General features: G+C 46.3%; 6 protein-coding genes across 6 annotated transcripts; 1 reads left to right on the top strand and 5 right to left on the bottom strand.

Moving 5' to 3' along the window:
• Positions 1 to 1,588: 1,588 nt before the first annotated feature.
• Positions 1,589 to 2,916, top strand: ANOM_001122 (aurora family serine/threonine-protein kinase; the record flags this gene model as incomplete). The annotated part of the gene is made up of 3 exons (XM_015546379.1): positions 1,589 to 1,684; positions 1,745 to 2,752; positions 2,806 to 2,916. The coding sequence occupies 3 exons, from the start codon at positions 1,589 to 1,591 to the stop codon at positions 2,914 to 2,916; spliced, it is 1,215 nt and encodes a 404-aa protein (XP_015411633.1).
• Positions 2,917 to 7,669: 4,753 nt separating this feature from the next.
• ANOM_001121 (uncharacterized protein) lies at positions 7,670 to 8,329 on the bottom strand (the record flags this gene model as incomplete). Its single annotated transcript, XM_015546378.1, has 1 exon — positions 7,670 to 8,329. One exon carries the CDS (start codon positions 8,327 to 8,329, stop codon positions 7,670 to 7,672), a length of 660 nt encoding a protein of 219 aa, XP_015411634.1.
• Positions 8,330 to 10,456: 2,127 nt separating this feature from the next.
• ANOM_001120 (uncharacterized protein) lies at positions 10,457 to 11,332 on the bottom strand (the record flags this gene model as incomplete). Its single annotated transcript, XM_015546377.1, has 3 exons — positions 10,457 to 11,104; positions 11,187 to 11,235; positions 11,289 to 11,332. The coding sequence occupies 3 exons, from the start codon at positions 11,330 to 11,332 to the stop codon at positions 10,457 to 10,459; spliced, it is 741 nt and encodes a 246-aa protein (XP_015411635.1).
• A 582-nt stretch (positions 11,333 to 11,914) lies between these two features.
• On the bottom strand, positions 11,915 to 12,928 carry ANOM_001119 (uncharacterized protein; the record flags this gene model as incomplete). Its single annotated transcript, XM_015546376.1, has 1 exon — positions 11,915 to 12,928. One exon carries the CDS (start codon positions 12,926 to 12,928, stop codon positions 11,915 to 11,917), a length of 1,014 nt encoding a protein of 337 aa, XP_015411599.1.
• A 1,160-nt stretch (positions 12,929 to 14,088) lies between these two features.
• On the bottom strand, positions 14,089 to 15,106 carry ANOM_001118 (phosphoglycerate mutase; the record flags this gene model as incomplete). Its single annotated transcript, XM_015546375.1, has 3 exons — positions 14,089 to 14,577; positions 14,668 to 15,012; positions 15,071 to 15,106. 3 exons carry the CDS (start codon positions 15,104 to 15,106, stop codon positions 14,089 to 14,091), a joined length of 870 nt encoding a protein of 289 aa, XP_015411598.1.
• Positions 15,107 to 16,871: 1,765 nt separating this feature from the next.
• ANOM_001117 (siderophore iron transporter mirA) lies at positions 16,872 to 19,094 on the bottom strand (the record flags this gene model as incomplete). Its single annotated transcript, XM_015546374.1, has 6 exons — positions 16,872 to 17,202; positions 17,288 to 17,617; positions 17,673 to 18,382; positions 18,476 to 18,571; positions 18,653 to 18,818; positions 18,877 to 19,094. 6 exons carry the CDS (start codon positions 19,092 to 19,094, stop codon positions 16,872 to 16,874), a joined length of 1,851 nt encoding a protein of 616 aa, XP_015411601.1.
• Positions 19,095 to 19,583: the final 489 nt, after the last annotated feature.

Raw genomic sequence — 19,583 nt, 5'->3', positions numbered from 1 at the left:
CTAGTGGCCGGTTTCCAACAAGCATCAGGATTGGCGTGGATTGGACATTCGCAACTCTTACCTATGAAGGTAGGATTTGCGGCAAGTCTAAACCCCAAGGGCCTTGGTTCGACACGACACTGCGCCAAGGATGGTCTACGGACCAAAAGTTGCTCCGAAATAGCTTTACCTCCATATCTGATCAAAATAATCCCTGAAACCCTCCATCAGGGTAGCCTTACTGCTATGCACGAGCAACACTAGTGTTTTCTCATTTTTCAAGTCTCCGATCATGATTTGCGCATCTGTAGGCTCCTCTTATACCGAGCCGGTGGGGCCTTTCAATCGAGAATTTCCATTAGACCAAGGTATCTAGGTCAACTGGACACTATAGTGCGCGGTAAAGAAGCCGGTGATAGAGTGTACCTCTTACCAACAGAGAAAAAAGAATGGAGATAGAAGCACTCACTCTTTTCTTGAATGCCTGACTATACGGCGTCACAGGGAACTGCCTTGAGGGAGTGGGTCTCGTTCTTGGCGTCTGTACACCCTGTCCTTAGTACCATCCCGTCGAATGCTGCCTGTTGACACTCTGGATCCTGTACGATGCATCTTGCTTGCTTCATGTTGTGGGAGCTCTGCCACCCAAAAACACAGTATACAGGCAATGTTCATTGGAGCGTATCTGCCCTTTGGCTAGAGCATATGCAACAACCCTGGCCTTTTACCCTGACAGAGGGTTTACCCTTCGGTAAGATTTGCAGTATAACAACAGCTAGGTACTAAGGTTATTGCTGTAGAGCAAATAGTAATCCAACCACCCACATCTTAAATGTTGGATTATGTCAACATTGGCCCGCTAGAGAGTAGGGACAGACAGAGGAGAGGTTTCGATGTTGAAATCCAATAACTAAGGGTGTCAGGTCGAGAACGAGTTCAGAATTCAGAGGAAATAGGTTTCAAGACCTAAATCAAAAGCTCGATATCCAACAAGAATAGGAGAGAGAAATAAATGGTTCCGCAACAATAGCCACTCCAGTCGAATATGTGAAGGGCTGAAAATGTACTTGAAGTGAGTACCGAGGGGGTCTAGAATAGTGATGCCCAGTATTGGTTAGAAAGTGCTTTCTGTGGTGTAACCCTAGTTCCCACGGCCTGCGGTGAGTGCCATTCAGCGCCTGTTAGCATATCACCTGCCAACGATAGGGCCAACCGCGACCGTGCGACCAAGGGAAAACACCATGACTGGGGGATTGATAAAAGTCATTAATGCCTCGACTGCTTAGTTCCAAATTCTTTTTATACCGAGGCTGCGCATCGTTCTGCAATTCTCGAAGGCCTTGTTTGCGGGTGGATCTGTGGGGTAGAAGATCAAAACAATCTGGGGTAGGTCGATCGGCCAGTTGCCAAGGCAACGTCTAGCCGCTTCTGAGATTTTATATCAGACTTGCACGACAATGTCACAAATAATCATTCTCTCCTGCCTGATGCTGTATTCTGCCCACTAATTCCCCCGGCACTGCTCTCACGATACCACGATATCTCGCTATACACCTCAATCGTCGATTCTGTCGAATATGCAAGCAGCGCCAGGGTAAGATATTCAACTATGGGGTCTGTGGCGCTCGAGGCTAGGTTCAGGCATCTGGCCATAGCGGATGAGAACGATCACCATGGTGTAGCTAAAGCGCAGGAAAAAACCAAAGTGCGTATATTACAACTACTCTGTGGTTAATTTTGGGACACAATTAACGACAGAGATTAGGTTGCGACATCCACTACACATCCGTCAACAACTCCTTCCAAGACCAGACACCCTCTCTCCGTTGTTGTGTCGCAAGAATCAGATCAATCTGTTGAATCAGAAGATGAGCCTGCGACTACAGATGTCAAATCAGAAGCCAAAGCCCAAGACCCTACTCACTCCAATGCAGCCCAAATAAAGGCGAAGCAACCACGTTCACCACTTCGGCACCCTATCTCCGTTCTATCGCAAGCGCCGAACACCGCTGGGGGGCAGCACCCTGTCCGGCTTACCAAGCAACCGTTGCCTAAAGTGTTTCATTTGGGAATGTTCGAGGTCGGTCGTGCACTGGGTAAAGGAAAGTTTGGGCGCGTATATCTTGCTCGAGAACGCAGCACCGGTTTCGTTTGTGCTTTGAAAGTACTCCACAAGAATGAAATTCAAAACGGAAGGATCGAAAAGCAGGTGGCCCGTGAAATCGAGATTCAGAGTAACCTCCGACATCCCAATATTCTTCGACTCTATGGTCACTTTCACGACCGAAAACGGGTAATTTTGATATTGGAGTATGCTGGCAAGGGTGAGCTATACAAGCACCTGCAAAGAGAGGACCGTTTTCCGGAGTGGAAAGCTGCACAATACATTGCGCAAATGGCGAACGCTTTGCTGTACCTACACCGCAAACATGTTATTCACCGGGATATTAAGCCCGAAAATATCCTCGTTGGTATTCATGGAGAGCTAAAGATGTCAGACTTTGGCTGGAGTGTCCACGCGCCGAGTGGCCGCCGGCTCACAAAATGTGGAACATTGGATTACCTGCCCCCAGAAATGGTCGATCCCAGGAAGTGTGATAAGCCCTATGATCAAAACGTTGACTTATGGTCCCTAGGGATCCTAATGTATGAATTCTTGGTTGGAAACGCTCCATTTGAGGATACACCTATTATGACACAAAGAAGGATAGCGAAGGGAGATATGACAATCCCTTCCTCCGTCAGCCCTGAAGCAAAGGACCTTATCAGAAAGGTAAAGTAACTGTTTCTGCCGCAACCCACTGAGCAATACTAACAGCATTCAAGCTTCTTGTTCTCGACGCGGATAAGAGAATTTCCCTTGAGAATGTCCGGCAGCACCCTTGGATTATCAAGTATTGCTCCAAGGATGCGAATATCGAGGAGAAGGATGAGTGACTTGGCTTCAGGATATATATATCAAGTTAGTCATGTAATAGAAATCATATAGTACCATCTAAGCACTTGATTCATGTTTAGATCCATTGGTATAGTGAACGACTAGTGACCCATCCAATCGACATTAGTCCACCTTTAAAGTCTTATAATGAGCCAAAATCTCATATGAAAGAAAAAGCCTTGTCTGTTGGAGAGGTGCCTGGGAACGTGCGAGGCTGTGCCAAGAAGGGATGGGATATCATGCAAGCTGTTACATATAAGGGCGAGTGGAGTGGTCCTGGAGAAACTGTCCAGCTATGAGCAGCCGAACTGGTCTTCTGCGCCGGTATATAATTACAGATATGGTGACGGTAAGTTTGTCTCGGATTTCAAGAGTACATATCACACAAACATGAAATCTAAAATCCAACTAGACCTACCCTATGGACCTGATGATATTTCTGAATTTGCAGAATGGGCGTTCAGTGATGATGGTCTTCCCGACCTTGCCGTACTTGCTTGGGGAGACTTCTCATATGAAGGTCGCTATTCAAAATTCAATGCCCTTCTGTGCAGGTCTGAGAATGGCTATCGACCCCTAAATTCGGCTGACGTATCACTTTGGGATCTTGTACAAAGCAATATGGACGTGCTGGCAGCCTGTCCTTTGGACGATATCATGGGATAATAGTATCACTATATAAGTTCGTAGCACTAGTTTCTCATCATCGATTAATTTGGGTATGGCCTCAGATTGATAAGAGGGAATCTCATACGTTAATAGTCCGCCACCTCGATATTTAAGCTTTGCAAATATCTGATGTAGTTATATTAGCCCAGAGATTGAGCGCAAGGATTCTAGAGTACTGTCAAAATATTATAATTAAATATCTGCAGATATAGCCCCCTACAAAGCGCCAACGTATATCAAACATATAGTGGTAATTGAGAAGCGTGGACCATCACATCGGCATGCTACTATATTAGAGAATTGTCATGTCAATGCTACCTGTCTATTTATACTACATACCTTGGAGATAGGTATTGAGAGAATGATGTCAATCAAGGAGATTCCATTCAATTGCGAAAGCTATCCAGGATGTGATGTTCATGTGTACCCAAATACATAGAGTTGGCGGCATCCAGCTTCCTTTGAATACGGAGTATGTTACACTTGGCCACGTTTGAGAATCAGATGGCCTTTGAAAAGAAGAACGGTATACTGTAGTGGACACATCGCTCAGGCCAACACATGATAATGAGGAAGGTGGCACTCCATCGACAGGAGTACCAGCTTAACCCTCGAGTATTCTAAAACATGCTGCAAAGGAAAGACGAAGAAGCATTAAATCTGTACTAGATATTGAAAGTCAACAAACTTTAACATTAGTAAGGGGGTATGGGAAAGGATATTTCTCATGGCCGGGAGTTTGATATAATAAAACACAAAAGTAGGATTTTTATGGCAAGCTAATAGTTTGAAATGGCGAATATATTGCGAATAAAATTATGGTAATACTTGACAGTATGGGAAACCAGTCTTCCACTCACAAACCGCTGTATGCTCCCACAAAAGCAGCAAGTACGGATAACATTTCCTGAATATGACATTCATTCAAAGGTTGCTGGACAGCATGGAAGCACAGGGGAGACCTGAAGCCAGGAGAAGATGACTCGAATGGAATAGTCCACAGGCTAGGCTGGAACACGGAGAACGATATCACAATTCGGTGAATATAGCCAGATAATATCATCCTACCTTGATTAGCTTGGTCTAGTGAGGAATGTCCTATACCCACCCCATTGAATAGATTCTCGGGGTTTGCTTCAAAGGGGATTGATTGCGGCAAGGAATCAACTCTGCTAACATACTGGTATCTTCCAGCCTTCACAAGAGAAAACCTCAAAACATGATCCGACATGTAGTCCATTTCGACTATACCAGCTTGGAGTGACGTGCGTTCATACCACTGCCCCAAAGTACTAGTACCACCATCGTTGTATATCAATAGCATACCTGTACAGCGAGGCCCTAAATAACAGGCTTTGAGCTTTTTGACGTTTGTCAAAGAGGCCCGCGAAGTAAAGCTGCTCCAGGAGCACGTGTGGAGAAGACCTAGGTAACTGAAATGATATGGCATGTTCGGCTTTATATGGTGTTTTGATATCAAAGAGGATGAATAAGAGCGACATACAACACCTAGGCTCGTGAAGTTAGGGAGTCCTGGTAATATTTCATAATATAAGCCAAAGGAATCACCACAGTCACTGCTGAATAATGTCTTCAGCTGAATTTCTGCAGGAGATATATATGGCCCGAGAGTAAGATTTCGTCCCCTGTCCGTGGTAATCTGCATCGGAGTCAGAGGATACGTATTAAGAAAGGGTGGGGAGCGTACTGCAAGATATGACTTGGAAGCCCTATCCCAGACCACTGATATTGATGTCAAATGTTCGGAACGCGCAAGTTGAACATGTACTGGACAGCCTTGTTGTTGGCCATACCAAGATACCGTATGACTAATATCTGACAACGCGTTGAAATGTACTCCCAAGCCGACAAAGCCTCTGCTAGAACAAAAGGCAGTAAGACCGCATAAATAGTGCCCATCCCGGTGTAATGGGACATGGGCCATAAACCGTTTACCTTGGGAAGAAAAGTCGCAACTTCGCGGCCAATCGTAGAATGAGTTCGCCGATAAAGTATAAAGTTGGCTTGGCAGCCACGGGCTCACCCAAATAAAGTCATGTCCGAAAACTTCCTGATTCTCAGAGTCGGGAACCCACTTGAAGTGAGAGATTTTCATACCCTGTTTTCATCAGTTTCTTAGCTTCTTTTTTATAATATGGTATCATACATCCCACTGTACTTCTATCCAAGGTGACTGTGCTGTTTGAGCATAGATAATACCAAGAAACTCTTGACTCTTAGCTTTTGAGCTCGTGATTTTTGTTGTGCTTTTTGACAACATGTCTATTTTCCGTAGTCCATATAAGCCGAGAGTAAACGCGAATGCAACCACAGAAGGGGATGTTGAGTATCTAGTACACCAGTTACTCCTATACCCGTAAAGTATATCGCCTATACAGATACCGGATATATAAGTTCCGTCTAGGGTGGAGATAAAATAAAGATAAATCTCTCCCGATAATTGAACAGTCGCGGAGGCTGTGGTTGTATCTATAGCAGGCCAAATTGTCTTGGCAGCGCAGAGAGAGAGTAAACAGCGAACAGGCGAAGGCGGTATAAATTCCCAGATGATGCTAGTAAGTTCCGGTGGAAGGTTCCCAATATCGTCAATAAGCTTATTTAGATTTGCCCGGTGATCATTATATAACGGAGACGGGGTGCTCGCAAGAAATGAAGATGTAGTTGTGTCTTTTGCTTCCAGGGGCGGAGGTGAGTGTGATAAGGAATAACTTGCTATCGACATGATCTGGTAATGGGAGTAGATACTCTGTGGGAGCTTCGCCCAGAGAAGCGGGTTCATTATTAGTCCAAGATTATAGACAAAGTGGAGTGACGGTGGTCTGTCTATTGCTGTCCAGCAAAGGTTATGAATCGAGGGTGCAAGCCTATATGCTGTCGGGTTATTGTCTGAAGCAAGTATATAAATGTTAAGTTTCGGTAGAACAATTGCACTATCCCTCCCTTGGAAGTTCAGTAGCTCCGTTAATATTGGGTCTTTGTGTTGGTTCACGAGAACGACTTTTCATGTCAGCTAGGTAGAGACTTGAAAGAATATAGAGTTTACCAGAGCGGAAAGATATGCGCAAGTTGAACTTTTCACCACACAGTGAACAGTATGGCATCCTAGTATATACGATAGTCTCCATAGGTACGTTCAAGGTGTAAAGCAGAGAATTAAATCGGATTATTAGTTTGATTGAAATGAGAGCTGAGAACTGGATTAACAATGGGGTTCTCTCCCGACATAAATACGGAAATTCTGAAGCCTTGTATCAGATAGGAGGTATCAAGTAGGGGAAGAGAAGAGGTGGGATATGTAGGCAGTAATCATGTGACGAAGATTGATTTTATGCAAATTGGACAAACAAGAGCGCAACATTCAGCGGTGCCAATTTGAGCAGAGATGATGGATCCAGAGCCGAGAATAATCCGTTGACTGCTAAGAAGGCATTTTATTACCACCCAGACTTGAATCTAACTGTCTATCACTGCACTAAAGATTGCCTGGCTACTGAGACCTCCTTGGCAATGGACTGACATGAACTACAACAACAATGGCTCAGTACCTAGAGAGGATGACGCTTTTAATACGTAGCTGGGTATGGTAGTAGAATAGCTAATCTATAGATTGCAATAGGTTTTGCCTAGCATTACCCTTCTTGCATTGCCCAAATCAGCAGAATACTATAAAGGATGGGGAATGATCAATCTGTCATTGGGAAAATAAAATCTATGCACGCTTCGCTTCTTGGGGAAGTCTCTCCATTGTATGATCGACATAGCGCATTCGTGGGTGGTCAACAAAACAGCCATTCTCAACAACACATTCGCTCGGTGGGCCACCCTCGGCTGCATTAGTTGATATCATCCAGAGATAAACGCCTCCAACAGTAGACAGAAGAGTCATGGCCTTGGCATATTAGCGATGTGGACATGATGCAAAGCTTGCTGATAATGTGGTGGTCGTAGATCCGTACCACCTGAGACATTAGGATGAACAGATGTGGAGGCAGAAGGTGAGTTGAGCTTTCTTGTGTAGTAATTGAGCAGTATGGGCCCGGTAGATGAGCATTTTGTTCGATTCTAGAAGGCTGAAATGCTCCCGTTCAGGATATTGGAAGTAATACTGGCGCCGCTTTGATAAAACCAAGGATCTGGTGCTTTTTCCAACATGTCACGAAAGGTCTTCTTAATCAACTCCGCAGAAGCGGAATCGCCCAGATCTTTATAATCGCTGCTAGTTCCACGACTGGAATCACCCCACAGGGCTTTTAGTTTGCGGTCATGGTTATGAACGATCCACAATCGTATATGGACGCCGACGAGGGTAGCAGCGTATATGAACCCGCCGGTGTTAGACTTATTGTCGAAGAAATCCTCGCAGTAGTTGAGAACCTGGTCCTCGACAGCGCAGATATCATAGTATTCACTTTGGTGAGTCCCCGTCGCCTTGATAAAGCATGTAGTGTGTGGCAGATCCGAGGCGGTGGTATAGTTGATCGCAAGGTCGGCTCGCAAGTCTGAATCAGTGAGCGGCGGACACTGAGAGTTGACAAATACCGTGTCATATCTTTCATCCCCCGCAAAGATCACTTTGTTGAGGACATTTTGTAACACATGAACACTAATGTTCTCGTTCGGTCTCAGCAAACCAGGTGGCGGGGGTAAAGGGATACAAGCCTTGTCGTAGACCGGTTTATTGGCCCATGTGATAAGACCGTGTGCAATTTCATTGACGTTCATCGTGCCTGGGAGAGAATAGAAAACTTATATTGGGATGATAACCAAAGTTAAGGGCATTTGCTATTATAACCGATCGGCGCTGAAGGGCAGCCGATGCCTTAGCATCGGAGCGGTTCATTGTTGGAGCTCATTCTGCCATGAGAACCAATCGAATCATTCGTAATGGGGCGAGATGGTCCCCCGAGCATATCCATGTCACAATGACTGGCCTAAAGGGCTTTTCCAGCCTCTTGAACACGTTGTCTGTTTTGCGATAATGCGCTATATTCTTTGGGTGGGTTGAACGATTGGATACGGCAGGGGTACCATGACCATGTCTCCGTGCCCTACGGCGCCAACACTCCCACCCGACGGATAGTGAACTTACTCTTATCCTTAAACATAGCAGGCCTGTTCTTAAGAACCTGAATCTAGTCCTTTTTGCCTACTGGTATGAATAGCTCATCAAAATATAGATGTTTTACCGTACGCTAGGCTTTAGATAACAAGTGCAACCCTCCGGTGGCTCCAATACTTGATAGTAGCTCCACTATTTATACCTCCAATGGATACCACATGTATACTTGATATTTTATGTTAGGTGGGGTGGGCGATTGGATGAACAGACCCCGCATCTATGACCCCGGCACATCTTATCAATTACTCCACCTACATGAGTCTCCAGGTAGCCGCCCCCTTATATGACGCTGGTATTACTAGAGTAGCGTAGAGCTAGAGTAGATTAGGTTAGGTTAATGGCGCATAGATATATTGTTCCGTCCATGGTTAACCTAGATATGAACACTACATAGACTGATTGTGTGCTATCAAGCTCTTTAGATTTATTCTGTTACAAGATATTCAAAGAGCCTACTTGTATCTGCTAACCCCTATAGGGCCTATGTTCTTGGTATGTGAAAAATTGTAACCAAGTTCATTCTCGACTGATCAAGTGAACTTGACGTAAACAAGGAAAAGAATAACGTCGGATTAAAGTTTTGAGTGCCACAGCTTGAGAGGATTGTACGCAGTATGAGATGCTGATCTGCAGTAACACAGTTGATAAGCGAGTGGGCAGTGTATATCGCTTGAACAGGATAAGCAAGTGAGCAGACCCCAGGAGATCAGTCATTCTGAGATCTTTTTAGGTTCTCAAGTCGGAGGAAAGTTAATCGACAATTCTGACTATTCAGAAAAGAAGGCACTTGTTTCACACAGGTAGATCTATATTTATTCCCTGATAATTCCAGTTGTTCCTGAAATTATATATCTCTCTGGGGGCTTGGAAATAAGAGGTGAAAGTTGGTAGATGAGTGAAAAGGAACATCACCTTTGGCTACCGAGATAATAGAAAAAGTAGAATAATAAAGGTAGAGAGAACCAGGATAGAAGACTGAAAGACAGAAAGTTAACCGGGGAAAAGCTCTATACTCTTCAGTCGTGTCCAGATCAAGATAGTGATCTTATCTGGCTGGTTACATGACCACGAACAGCGTGTATCTTCACAGTTTGTTCGTTCCGAACCCTTTTTCCTAGATGGTCTGGACTATGTTATTCGGAAATAACTAATGAGAGAGTCTTACCTGTTGCAGGACCAAGAACCGTCTATACATGACGTACTAGTTGCAGCAGTAATGTGACTAAGTTTCATAACACTATTTTTCACAAACGAGTAACCAATGCTATGTTCTGATCCAATAGAAAAGGTATCACAGGTACGTTTGCATGTACCCTTTGCGCGACTCTCTACAATTCCATAGAAACAAAGATCTTCCATTCCAGACAAGATAATGCGACCGAGGATCCGGCAGTCGGCAAGTCTAAAAGTGGACCATGACTCGACAGCCGTCAATCATACCTTATCTGGGAAACACCAAATTCCTCGGTCTCGAGTTTCGATATTTACGGAGTACGTCAAGTTTCGGATAAAAGATCAAAATTTTCACTTGTCGAAATTAGAATAGAATAGCCCAGGTCAATCCCGACCGACATCCAAACCATGAAAAAAAATTATAATACAGCAGGTCATATCATAAGGGTATTAAATATGTCCTGCCCGATGCATCGCAAGACGAATCGCCGAGAAAACAAGCACATAGACAGATCCTTCCCATTATTTACCAGAAGCCAACCACCAGGAAAAAGTATCTAGGCAATAACACCCATCAAAGCCGAGCAGAAGACCATAGCCAAGAGACCAAGTCCACCCTTGGAGACAGCAGGCTGGATGGCATAGCCGGCGCTGTCGGAGGAGGTAGAGGAGGCGCCGCTGCCGGTGGAAGTACCGGTCTTGTCGCCGGTCTTGGTGGAGGACGGGGCGGAGGCCGTGGCTGTGGCGGTATCGTTGCCCTTGCAGTAGAACTCGCGGCCGTCCTGGGCGCCCTCCTTGCGCAGGCAGTCCTTGAGGTCGCCGACACTCTGGCCTTGGGCGAGACAGTAGAGACCACAGCCGTTGTCGAATTCGGTCACCTTGGCGGGGGTACAGCACTTGTCCATCACGTCGGAGTAGTTTCCGGTCTTGGGGAGGACACAGGCGGCATCCTCGACGGGGACCTGCCAGTAGGACAAGGTGTTGCAGGCGGTGGCGCTGGCGGCGACGGAGGTGGTGGTGGTAGACATTTTGGAGGATGTTGTTTGGGCGAGTCTTGAGTTGAACGAGTGTATTCGAGTAAAGATGTAGACTCGAGATGAAAACGAAAGACTGGGGAGAGAATAGCTTGACAGGAGCAAGATAGGAGGCGAAAGGATCAAGGTGAGACGGGTGGGAAAGTCAAAACGAGCTTTATATTTATTATTCTACCTCAAGTAAAGAAAGCAATGGGCTGACAACCAGTGACAGGCTTAATGCTAACTGGTTCTCGCCTCTTGCTCCACTCACTCTTTCTGGCTTGGCGTCGGGAGCCCGATTGGTGATCGGCAATCCCTGTCTCGGTTGTTCCATCGTGATTGGGTTTTATTTATATTGACCCGGTGAAGTTACACGCGAAGACGACTAAAAGTACACTGCAGGTGACTTGGTGCCATGTCGTTGGGTGGTTGACCAGAACAACTCATGGTACATCCTACAAGGTTGTTCTTGTTTCTTGTCTGCGCCTCCTTGCATACGTACTACGCAGGCATTTGGCAGCCCTATCAATGACTGAAAATTTCGCAGGGGAAAAGGTTTCCACGGCTGGACCATCTCCGACACTCCGCCCCAGACTGGTCACATTATTGGCAGGACCCCTTCTATGGGTCCCTTTCTTTGTCCCGGATTTCAGATTTTTAGTCTCCATACCCCGTGATTCATCCGGTTTGGACTCCGCCACATACGTAAATATTTACATAATATTATGACTGGCGTGAATAACCGAGTTTACCTATCATACTGGGGGAATTCAAAATGGCAGTGGTCAGCCAAGAAGAGGTGTTCTCTTCCTAATTCATCAGGCAGAAGCGAGTCCCCAAGCCCACAATATAACGAGTCACTGCCGCTCCCGTTGCATGCACTGTACAACGCCCATTGTGCAGTGACTTCCCCCGTAATCCACACATCCTCTTCAATCCATGCACAATCAATATATTCATCAATTCAGAAGAGGCCAAAAGGCGATTTAATATCTAAACTCAAGCTGAGTCGGTATCGACTTCCGAATATCCATACTTCGTCAATAATTCCCCCTCAGCCCCTCTCCATGTCCGACCCTGTAAATGCCCCAGGCAGAGCTGCTTCCCTTCATTGGGATAGTACAGCCAACAAGCCCATTTATGCCACTGGCCCTCCTTCATCTGCTGTCTCGCCTGCTGGCCAACCTTATCCTCAATAAACTCACCCCGCCGCATCGTCAGCCGATTCGGGAACACCCGCAAGAGGTAATGCTCCGTCGAGGCAATATGCGGTTTATCAAACCAGAAATACAGCGGCGTCAACGGCACAGATACCTCCGGCTGTGATGGCGGGACAAAATCCCGCGTTAGATCTTGAGTCAAGGCCCGCAAAGCCGGGAATTCCACCACATAGGGCTGCGTCGCATACGAGAGCATGCGCACCGAGGGAAACGACACGTATTTAACCGGCGCGACTTGATCTGCGTCCGAGCACTCCATGATCTCCAGTAACGGTGCTAATGGAATATCGGCGACGAGCGCCCAGTCATGTTGCTGGACCCAGACGTACGGTGTCTCACAGACCCGCAGGGCGGAGCGCACGGCCAGACCGAACCCCAGACGCGCTGCGGGCTCGATGAACGTCACTTGCTTGTCATCGGTCTGTGTGATGGACAGATCGACCACGTTGCTGAGGTTGTTGAGACCAAATTCGGCCTGGTCCTGCCATTCTTGCATCACGTGGTCAGAGCAGCCATCGGGGGATGCATATTCGCGTAGCATCAGTTCCTTGATATTTTGTTTGTAGACGCCGTAGTTTGCAGCTACTTCGGGTGTGGCTTGCCCCTTTTTCAGGCGGGAGCGAGGTCCGACGCGGTCAAAGGTGTCAAAGACCACAATGACCCGGGCACTGATTAAGTCCGTGCAATGGCGACGGAAAGACTGCAGTACGGAGGAGATCAGTTCCGTAGAGGGGTTTGACGGGGTGGGGGAGGTCGTGACGATCACAGTCAACTGACTGGATCTGGGCACCATGGGTGCTTCACGACAGAGGGTGAATGCCTCTATTTCGTTCTTGGATTGACTGTATTGTATAACGCAGCCGGATGAGTGGGCGAAACGGTCGGGAAAGTTTTTCCCTAGTTTTTCCGCTCCGGCCGTACCATTTTTCGTGGTGAAACATTACAAAGTTAATTGAATGCCATCGTGATTGCCTGAGGCACCAGTTCCCGATCAGGGAAAGTAAAGCGACTGGGCAAATGGTGAACTATCTAGTGGGGCATGGAACTAAAGGCTCTACGCCAGATCAAACGGTTTCTATGGCAAAAGACATCAATTTGCCATTATCTGCAACATTACAAAGACTGGAAGAATGGGAACAGTCATATCAAGGTAGTTCACAATGGCCTCTACACTGGCTGAAGACAGCTGGTGATGTCTCTCCTATTGGTCCAAGCCCTAAGTCGACCGGATTCCTAACGTGATTACAGCTACTGTTCGTATTTTCTCTGGGCTTTCAAAATCATTTGTCTCACGGATTGTGACAAGCTAATGTATTTATACAAAATTTCTTGGAGCCATACGTGCCTTGATGACCGTCTAGTGCGTCAGTTCTAGGACAATCCATTGGAACTGTCAGTCAAGATCTGTCAAAGTATGGTTTACTTCTTGGATGACACGGTTCAATTTTATGGTCCTGGTGGAGCTGTGTTTCCTTTTCGACTGCGCGCGGGACTCTGTTCATATCAAGACGAGGTTTCCGGCCAGTGGGAGCTGTGCCTACATATAAACAGCCGTCTTTCCCCAGAAGTGGTTCTATATTGAACCTCTCCATGTCAATGTCAGCGCTTGACAGCCAGCAAATATCCCTGTTAGTGCACAGGGTTTCTGTTAACCACAACCTTTCTCATTGACTTCTCTCCTCTGCCTACTGCAATGTCCCTTAGAGCTTTAGGCAAATTATTGTATGGAGTTATAGTTGATATCAGGCAGAAGGGTTGGTATTACTCATATTATTGACCCAGTCCGGCCTATCTGTCCGGAGGACTATTAGCACAATAGTCCTCAGATCCTTCACTAAGCTCAGGTTTGAGCTTCACAACACCCATCTCATCTCAATATATTATAACTGCATTCTGGGCCATGACTACACTTCAGAAAATGACAAACTCTAATCCTGCCCCACCATAGTATCTTTAATCCATACCGTTCGAAACTTTCCTTTCAGCTGCACTAAACAAGTACCCTTGCTGTCCCCACACCTTGAGGGCTTCCAAACGTAGTCTATTTTGCTCCTCTCGCGGTGGAGTTGGGCTTGACTTGCCACGTCCAGAACGAGATTCCTTAGTTTCAACCAATGCAATTTCATTAATGTGACATGCCGTGTTGAGGCCACATTTCGGCTGCCTGTGAAGGTCATACGTCCGGTACTCTGCATTAGCCCATCCGGTTGCTATCCCAACAGGGAGGATGTCAGTATGTAGGTAATTTTTAAGTGCCGAGCTCGGAGACGCAAAAGACTGACCTTCTTCCACAAAGCTATCTTCCCAGTCTTCCGTCAAGAAATGCAAGAAGGCACCATGGCTGACAACAACAATTTCCCTCTCGGGCCTGCTTTCTAGCCATCGTCGAACGGCCTGCGCCCGATCTTGAATTGCTGGAATCGAGGGCCCGTACCGGCCATTCTGTCGCGATATCAATGTTAACCGTCAATGTCGCAGTCTTTCTGTGATAGATCGTATACAACGTGTCAATGACCAGGGTTCTGAGCATACCTTGCTGTTCCATGAGCTTTCAACGAAGCTGAAGTCGATTGGAATATTGATATTTGCGGTTTTTCGCATCAGCTCTTCCGGTTCGCTTCCGATATCACAAGGAAAATCGCTGATCTCCTGAAGGTCAGGTAGGAGAATTAAGTTTTGGCTAGGTTGGTTTTCAAAAACCGGCCCAAAGCTGATGGCTGCTGACGAGATGGCGCGACATAACGGAGACGAGACAATAAGCTCGACTTCTGAGTGAAAGGCAAAACGATCTCGGAGCTGTCGACACTGCTCTCCGCCTTTATCAGTCAGAGGAGGGTCTGTCAGATCCCAATACTCTCGGCCGACGTTGTGAAGCCCCTAAGTTATCAACATATCTCAATAAGTAGATCAGATAAATCATTCGAAGGGCTCGCACCTCTGCATGGCGGACTAGATGGATCCTCGGCGGCATTTCGTGATGTAGGCAGGCGCTCGTTGGCGTAGGTTATGTTAGCAAGTTGTTGCTTCAGTCTGCCGATAAAAGGGGGCTTCTTAAGTGGCGCGTTGTTCTCTTATCCGATGAAAAACATACTGGACCAGGCAAGCGCCAAGATTCAGAGCAGATTTGTGAATCTTGCCGAATCAGCTTGTCGCATATCCGGGCGCCCTCCTGCGCAGTTGTATATCTGAAAGCTTATTCATACCTCTCGGCTTCCTTTTTCGGATTAGGGGGTAGAACGGGAGTTGTACTAGGCCTGGGTAGGTTAGTCAGCTATCTAAATATGTAAACGCTAACCAACTCATGGATCGAGGAGCGGGTTTTTCCGGTTTTTCCGGGTCGGATTGACCTCAGTTGGCGCGAGTTCGGGGCGGGTGCCTGTCAAAAACCCAAGCCAGCGCCGGGTCGGGAGCGGGCCCTAGATCTTGAGCCCGAACCCGCCCCAAAACCAACTCTACGCATAAGATATAGGTATTAGGTATACCATAGGACCTTTCCTTTCAGCTCAACGAGTTGCTTCGATTGTATAAGGCATTTTTGGTAGTATAGCTGATGTTTGAATCATCTACGAAAATAAAGCGCGTTCAAAGTCAGTATACTTTAATCACCCCTTCTTACAGAGCTGACTATATATATCTGAGCTACTTCGGTACTAGAGGGAGAATAATTTTCGCAGAGGCTCTCACAAGTCCAGAATTACAATTATCCTTAGAGCGTATTTTCCTCCTAGTTTGACTATCATAGATCATCTCCCCTAGTTCTTCGCCTATGTATAGTAGACAGGGAGAAACCTGTATCTATTGTTTGAACTTGTGCTTCCCGAACCAATAAATCCATATTCGGTAAATAAAGAAGTACAGGATGTGAAGGGCATGAACTTTCAGTTCCGATGGAGGATTCAGCGGACGTATTCTGGCTGCCCCTCAAGGCCTTAGTTAGGTGATCTACGATAGCCATTCTCGCAACCCGCCTGAACTACAAACATGCGTTATTTCACGACCCCATTGCCAAGACTGTGGTGTAGGTCATTGAACTCGCTATCCCCGAATGGGAGTTTCTCTTCTACTACATATGGTCAGGAGATGCCTATCATGTTTTTACTGGCGGGTATGGCTGTCATCAAGCCTGCACACTTTCTACCTCGTACGGCAACGAACAACGCAGTTTGAGAAGCCCATCCGGACAATTGTGGAGACATACAGGTATATCATTGACACATATCTACTATTCAATACAGTGTATTAACTATATAGAAAATTAACCCAAAGAATAAAAAAAATTCAGAGAGCACGAAGGAGTGTTAAAGGATGGGGAAGTTCAATCGATCTCCCCTCTCCCTGGGGGTAGGTAATTGAAGCACAGGTCGGAGGCAATTTCTGGCTAATGGAAGAGACCTGAAATGAAAACCCAAATAATCCAACACATAAAGGTGCCTTGGCTCAAGTGATATATTCAAGCTTCGGGCTGTATTTCTCACCGAAGAAATCAACATTTCCATCCTTGTCCAACACCAGTGCTCTTGTATCAGCTTTAGAGCATTCAAATTGCTTATCGGGGGATTTAGTATTGTTCGTCTTTCGTTTTACTAGTGTACATATTTTTGTTTCCCTATGGTATCACTGTTCTAAAGGACAAACTAGAGGAGATGGGATTCAAGATGAGAATTCTGCGGGTGGGATACAAACTATCACCGAGAAGACTAAGGAAATAAACCGTTGAACAACAAGCATGTGTTCCTTCAAGACGCCTGATTTCTGGATTCGCCCTGTACTTTATCTGGCATTTCTTGCTCTTCACCGACCACGTTATCTCGCTGGTCAAGATGCACATTCTTCAGAAAGAACATAACAATAAGCATCGGTGACACGGCACACAAACCACCAATTGCCAGGAGCCGTTGTGTCTCCCGATAACTACGATCGATAGCCTCTCGGGCTGGCGTTCCCTTGGCATACTTCTTCGCTGTGACAATAGACTGGAAGATAGCCGTGGCTTGCGGCTTGAGTTCGTCGGGAAGATATGTCCGCAGTTTTGTGGGAAGGTTGTTTCTCCATATTGCTCCTGATATGCTAAGGGATATGTCAGCGAATGATGGTATTGCAACATATATAACCAAAGGATATTGTTTGCATGCATGATGACTACAATACGTACCTGGTACCAATCGCCCCACCAACCCCCATCGATGCGAAGAATACAGCGGTCACAACGGATATCTCTTGCTTGGTTACTACGGCTTGCGCTGAGACCTGCGATGCGGTTTGGTAGAATCCTCGACCGATACCGATTAGTGCTTTTGCTGTGACAAATGACGCCTCATTGCCCATTCTGCCCTCTCCCATGTCGATCAGATACAGGAGAATGCCCATGCCGAGGACGCACATAGGAGCTCCGATTAGCACCCAGATTTGCGACCGCTTGCTGTATTTCATAAAAAACCCAGCGAAGATGCCCGAGACCTGGAAGGATACGCGCAGGGCGTTACTATGGTGTGTACACGTTAGAGAATGAGATTGGAGAGGAAGAACAGTGTACTAACTCGATCCTAGTTGCATGTCCGGCAGAATAGCCACCCACCACCTGAAGGTAGCTGCTATAAAAGACGGTGAACATCGAGTAATGGAGAAAGTCTAACGCTCCTAACAGGCACGCAGCGGCAACCGTCTTACTCCTAACCATTCTGTACGGGATAAAGGGCTTCTTGGCCACGAAAATATCCCAGAGAGCAAAGAGAACTAGGAGCACGATACCGACAACAAGTAATGCAATGAATGTAGCACTCTGCCAACGATCACTTCGATTCGCGCCCGTCAAGGAAATAGGGATCAAAGTCAAGCATAACCCTGCGAGGAGAAGAAGAGCACCTGGGAGATCGAGCTGAACCCATAATAGCTCATATGCCTGTTTCCACCATGGCTGAGAGGCATGTAGTCCAAGCTGAGTAGCAAGGCGTTTTTTTCCAAGGCCATTTTTCATTGCTTGACGTTGGTGGTAGAATACAGAACAGAGTAGGGGAAGACCACAAACAGGCAGTGCAATAGCCCACATACCCCACCCCCAGCGCCAGGTGGAGTGGTCCAACACTGATTGCCCAATCGTCGTGCCAAGGTATAATGTTGGGATGGTGGATATTGAGTCGGGCAACGTTGACCATAGAGCACGGTTGATCAGGTTTGTAACATCAGCAATAAAGACTTGTTGGGTGAGGCCGAAGCCAGTGGAACCGACGGAGTGGAAGACTGCAGCAACCTAGTGACAAGAAGTTAACTTTGCAATGATTCACGATACCAAAAATGCCTCCAAGCGACATTTGAGTGTTTGATGAGGTTTCATTTCACATACAGCATATTGCGATATATTATTGCATGCAGCATAAATGACATAGCACAATGTAGTGATCAAGATCGAAAAGGTGAACATCTCCCCTCTTCCAAATACCTAGTTTTCGATGTTAATATTGGAGCCTATTTCTATTGGGATGAACCGGGATAAATCCACAAAAGGAGAACAGGGCCGTACATCTCCAAGTTTAGCGATAATAGGGTATGCAGTAATACTTGCGATATTACTAGCAACTCTTGCAGCACTCATCGAGGAATGGCTCTTAAAGGAACTTGTGGTGTAGGGAATGTAAACCTGGCTGGAATAGTCTCCAAAGTGTGTCGCGAGTGTATATAGGAAGATACTAGGGGGCGCTCCTTTAGCTCACAGTCTTCTTTCACCTCGTTACGATCAATACATACCCCATGAATGTAATTATCATGCCCTTTTTGGACCACGTCTTTCGTAGTATTGCTGCTCGCTGTACTCCTGCTTGGGCACTATCGGCGGTCGAACCGGTCTCAACATCGTGCTTCTCAGGTAGGACCTCGGTTATTTGATCGTCTGTATGTTTGTTACTGTTGGATATTGTATCCGGAGCCCTGCTTGGTTGTGATTGGGATATTGTTTCCTGTTCCATTGGCGTACGTTCAAACCCGGGAATATAACAAAGGAAGCAAAGTATTGGGGAAGGGAGGAGCTGTGTGACATAGAAGTGATACAGGGGAACAAATAACTTTGTGTCTAGCCGAAGAATAAAAACAAGAATGAAACACGGAAGTGTTTACGTTATAATATAGCTAGGCGTCGGCTCCCAGTTACATTTACCTGCCGTCTACCTGTACTGCCGGGGCCAGTGGTAGACAGACTTTTCTGACCCGGCATGGCACCACTGTCCCAAACACCGATTCTATCTACCATTACATATCCCTACTATCACCTAACTCCAATTCTTCCCGATGATCGGGTACTGTTTGTCGAGGTGAGTAGTCGGCATAAATCCGGATATCGCGGCTTATAATCCACTGCCTCGTATCTGATGATCTGATTAGATTGACTTCCAACGCCTTGCCAAGCCATTTACCTTGTAGTGGATATAGAGCCACGATTTCTGTTGGACGAAACGGCT

Source organism: Aspergillus nomiae, assembly GCF_001204775.2.
Source record: "Aspergillus nomiae NRRL 13137 chromosome Unknown contig00010, whole genome shotgun sequence".
In the NCBI taxonomy this organism is placed as follows: domain Eukaryota; kingdom Fungi; phylum Ascomycota; class Eurotiomycetes; order Eurotiales; family Aspergillaceae; genus Aspergillus; species Aspergillus nomiae.
Note: the sequence above shows the minus strand (reverse complement) of the source record. Positions and strands in the feature narration are given on the sequence as shown.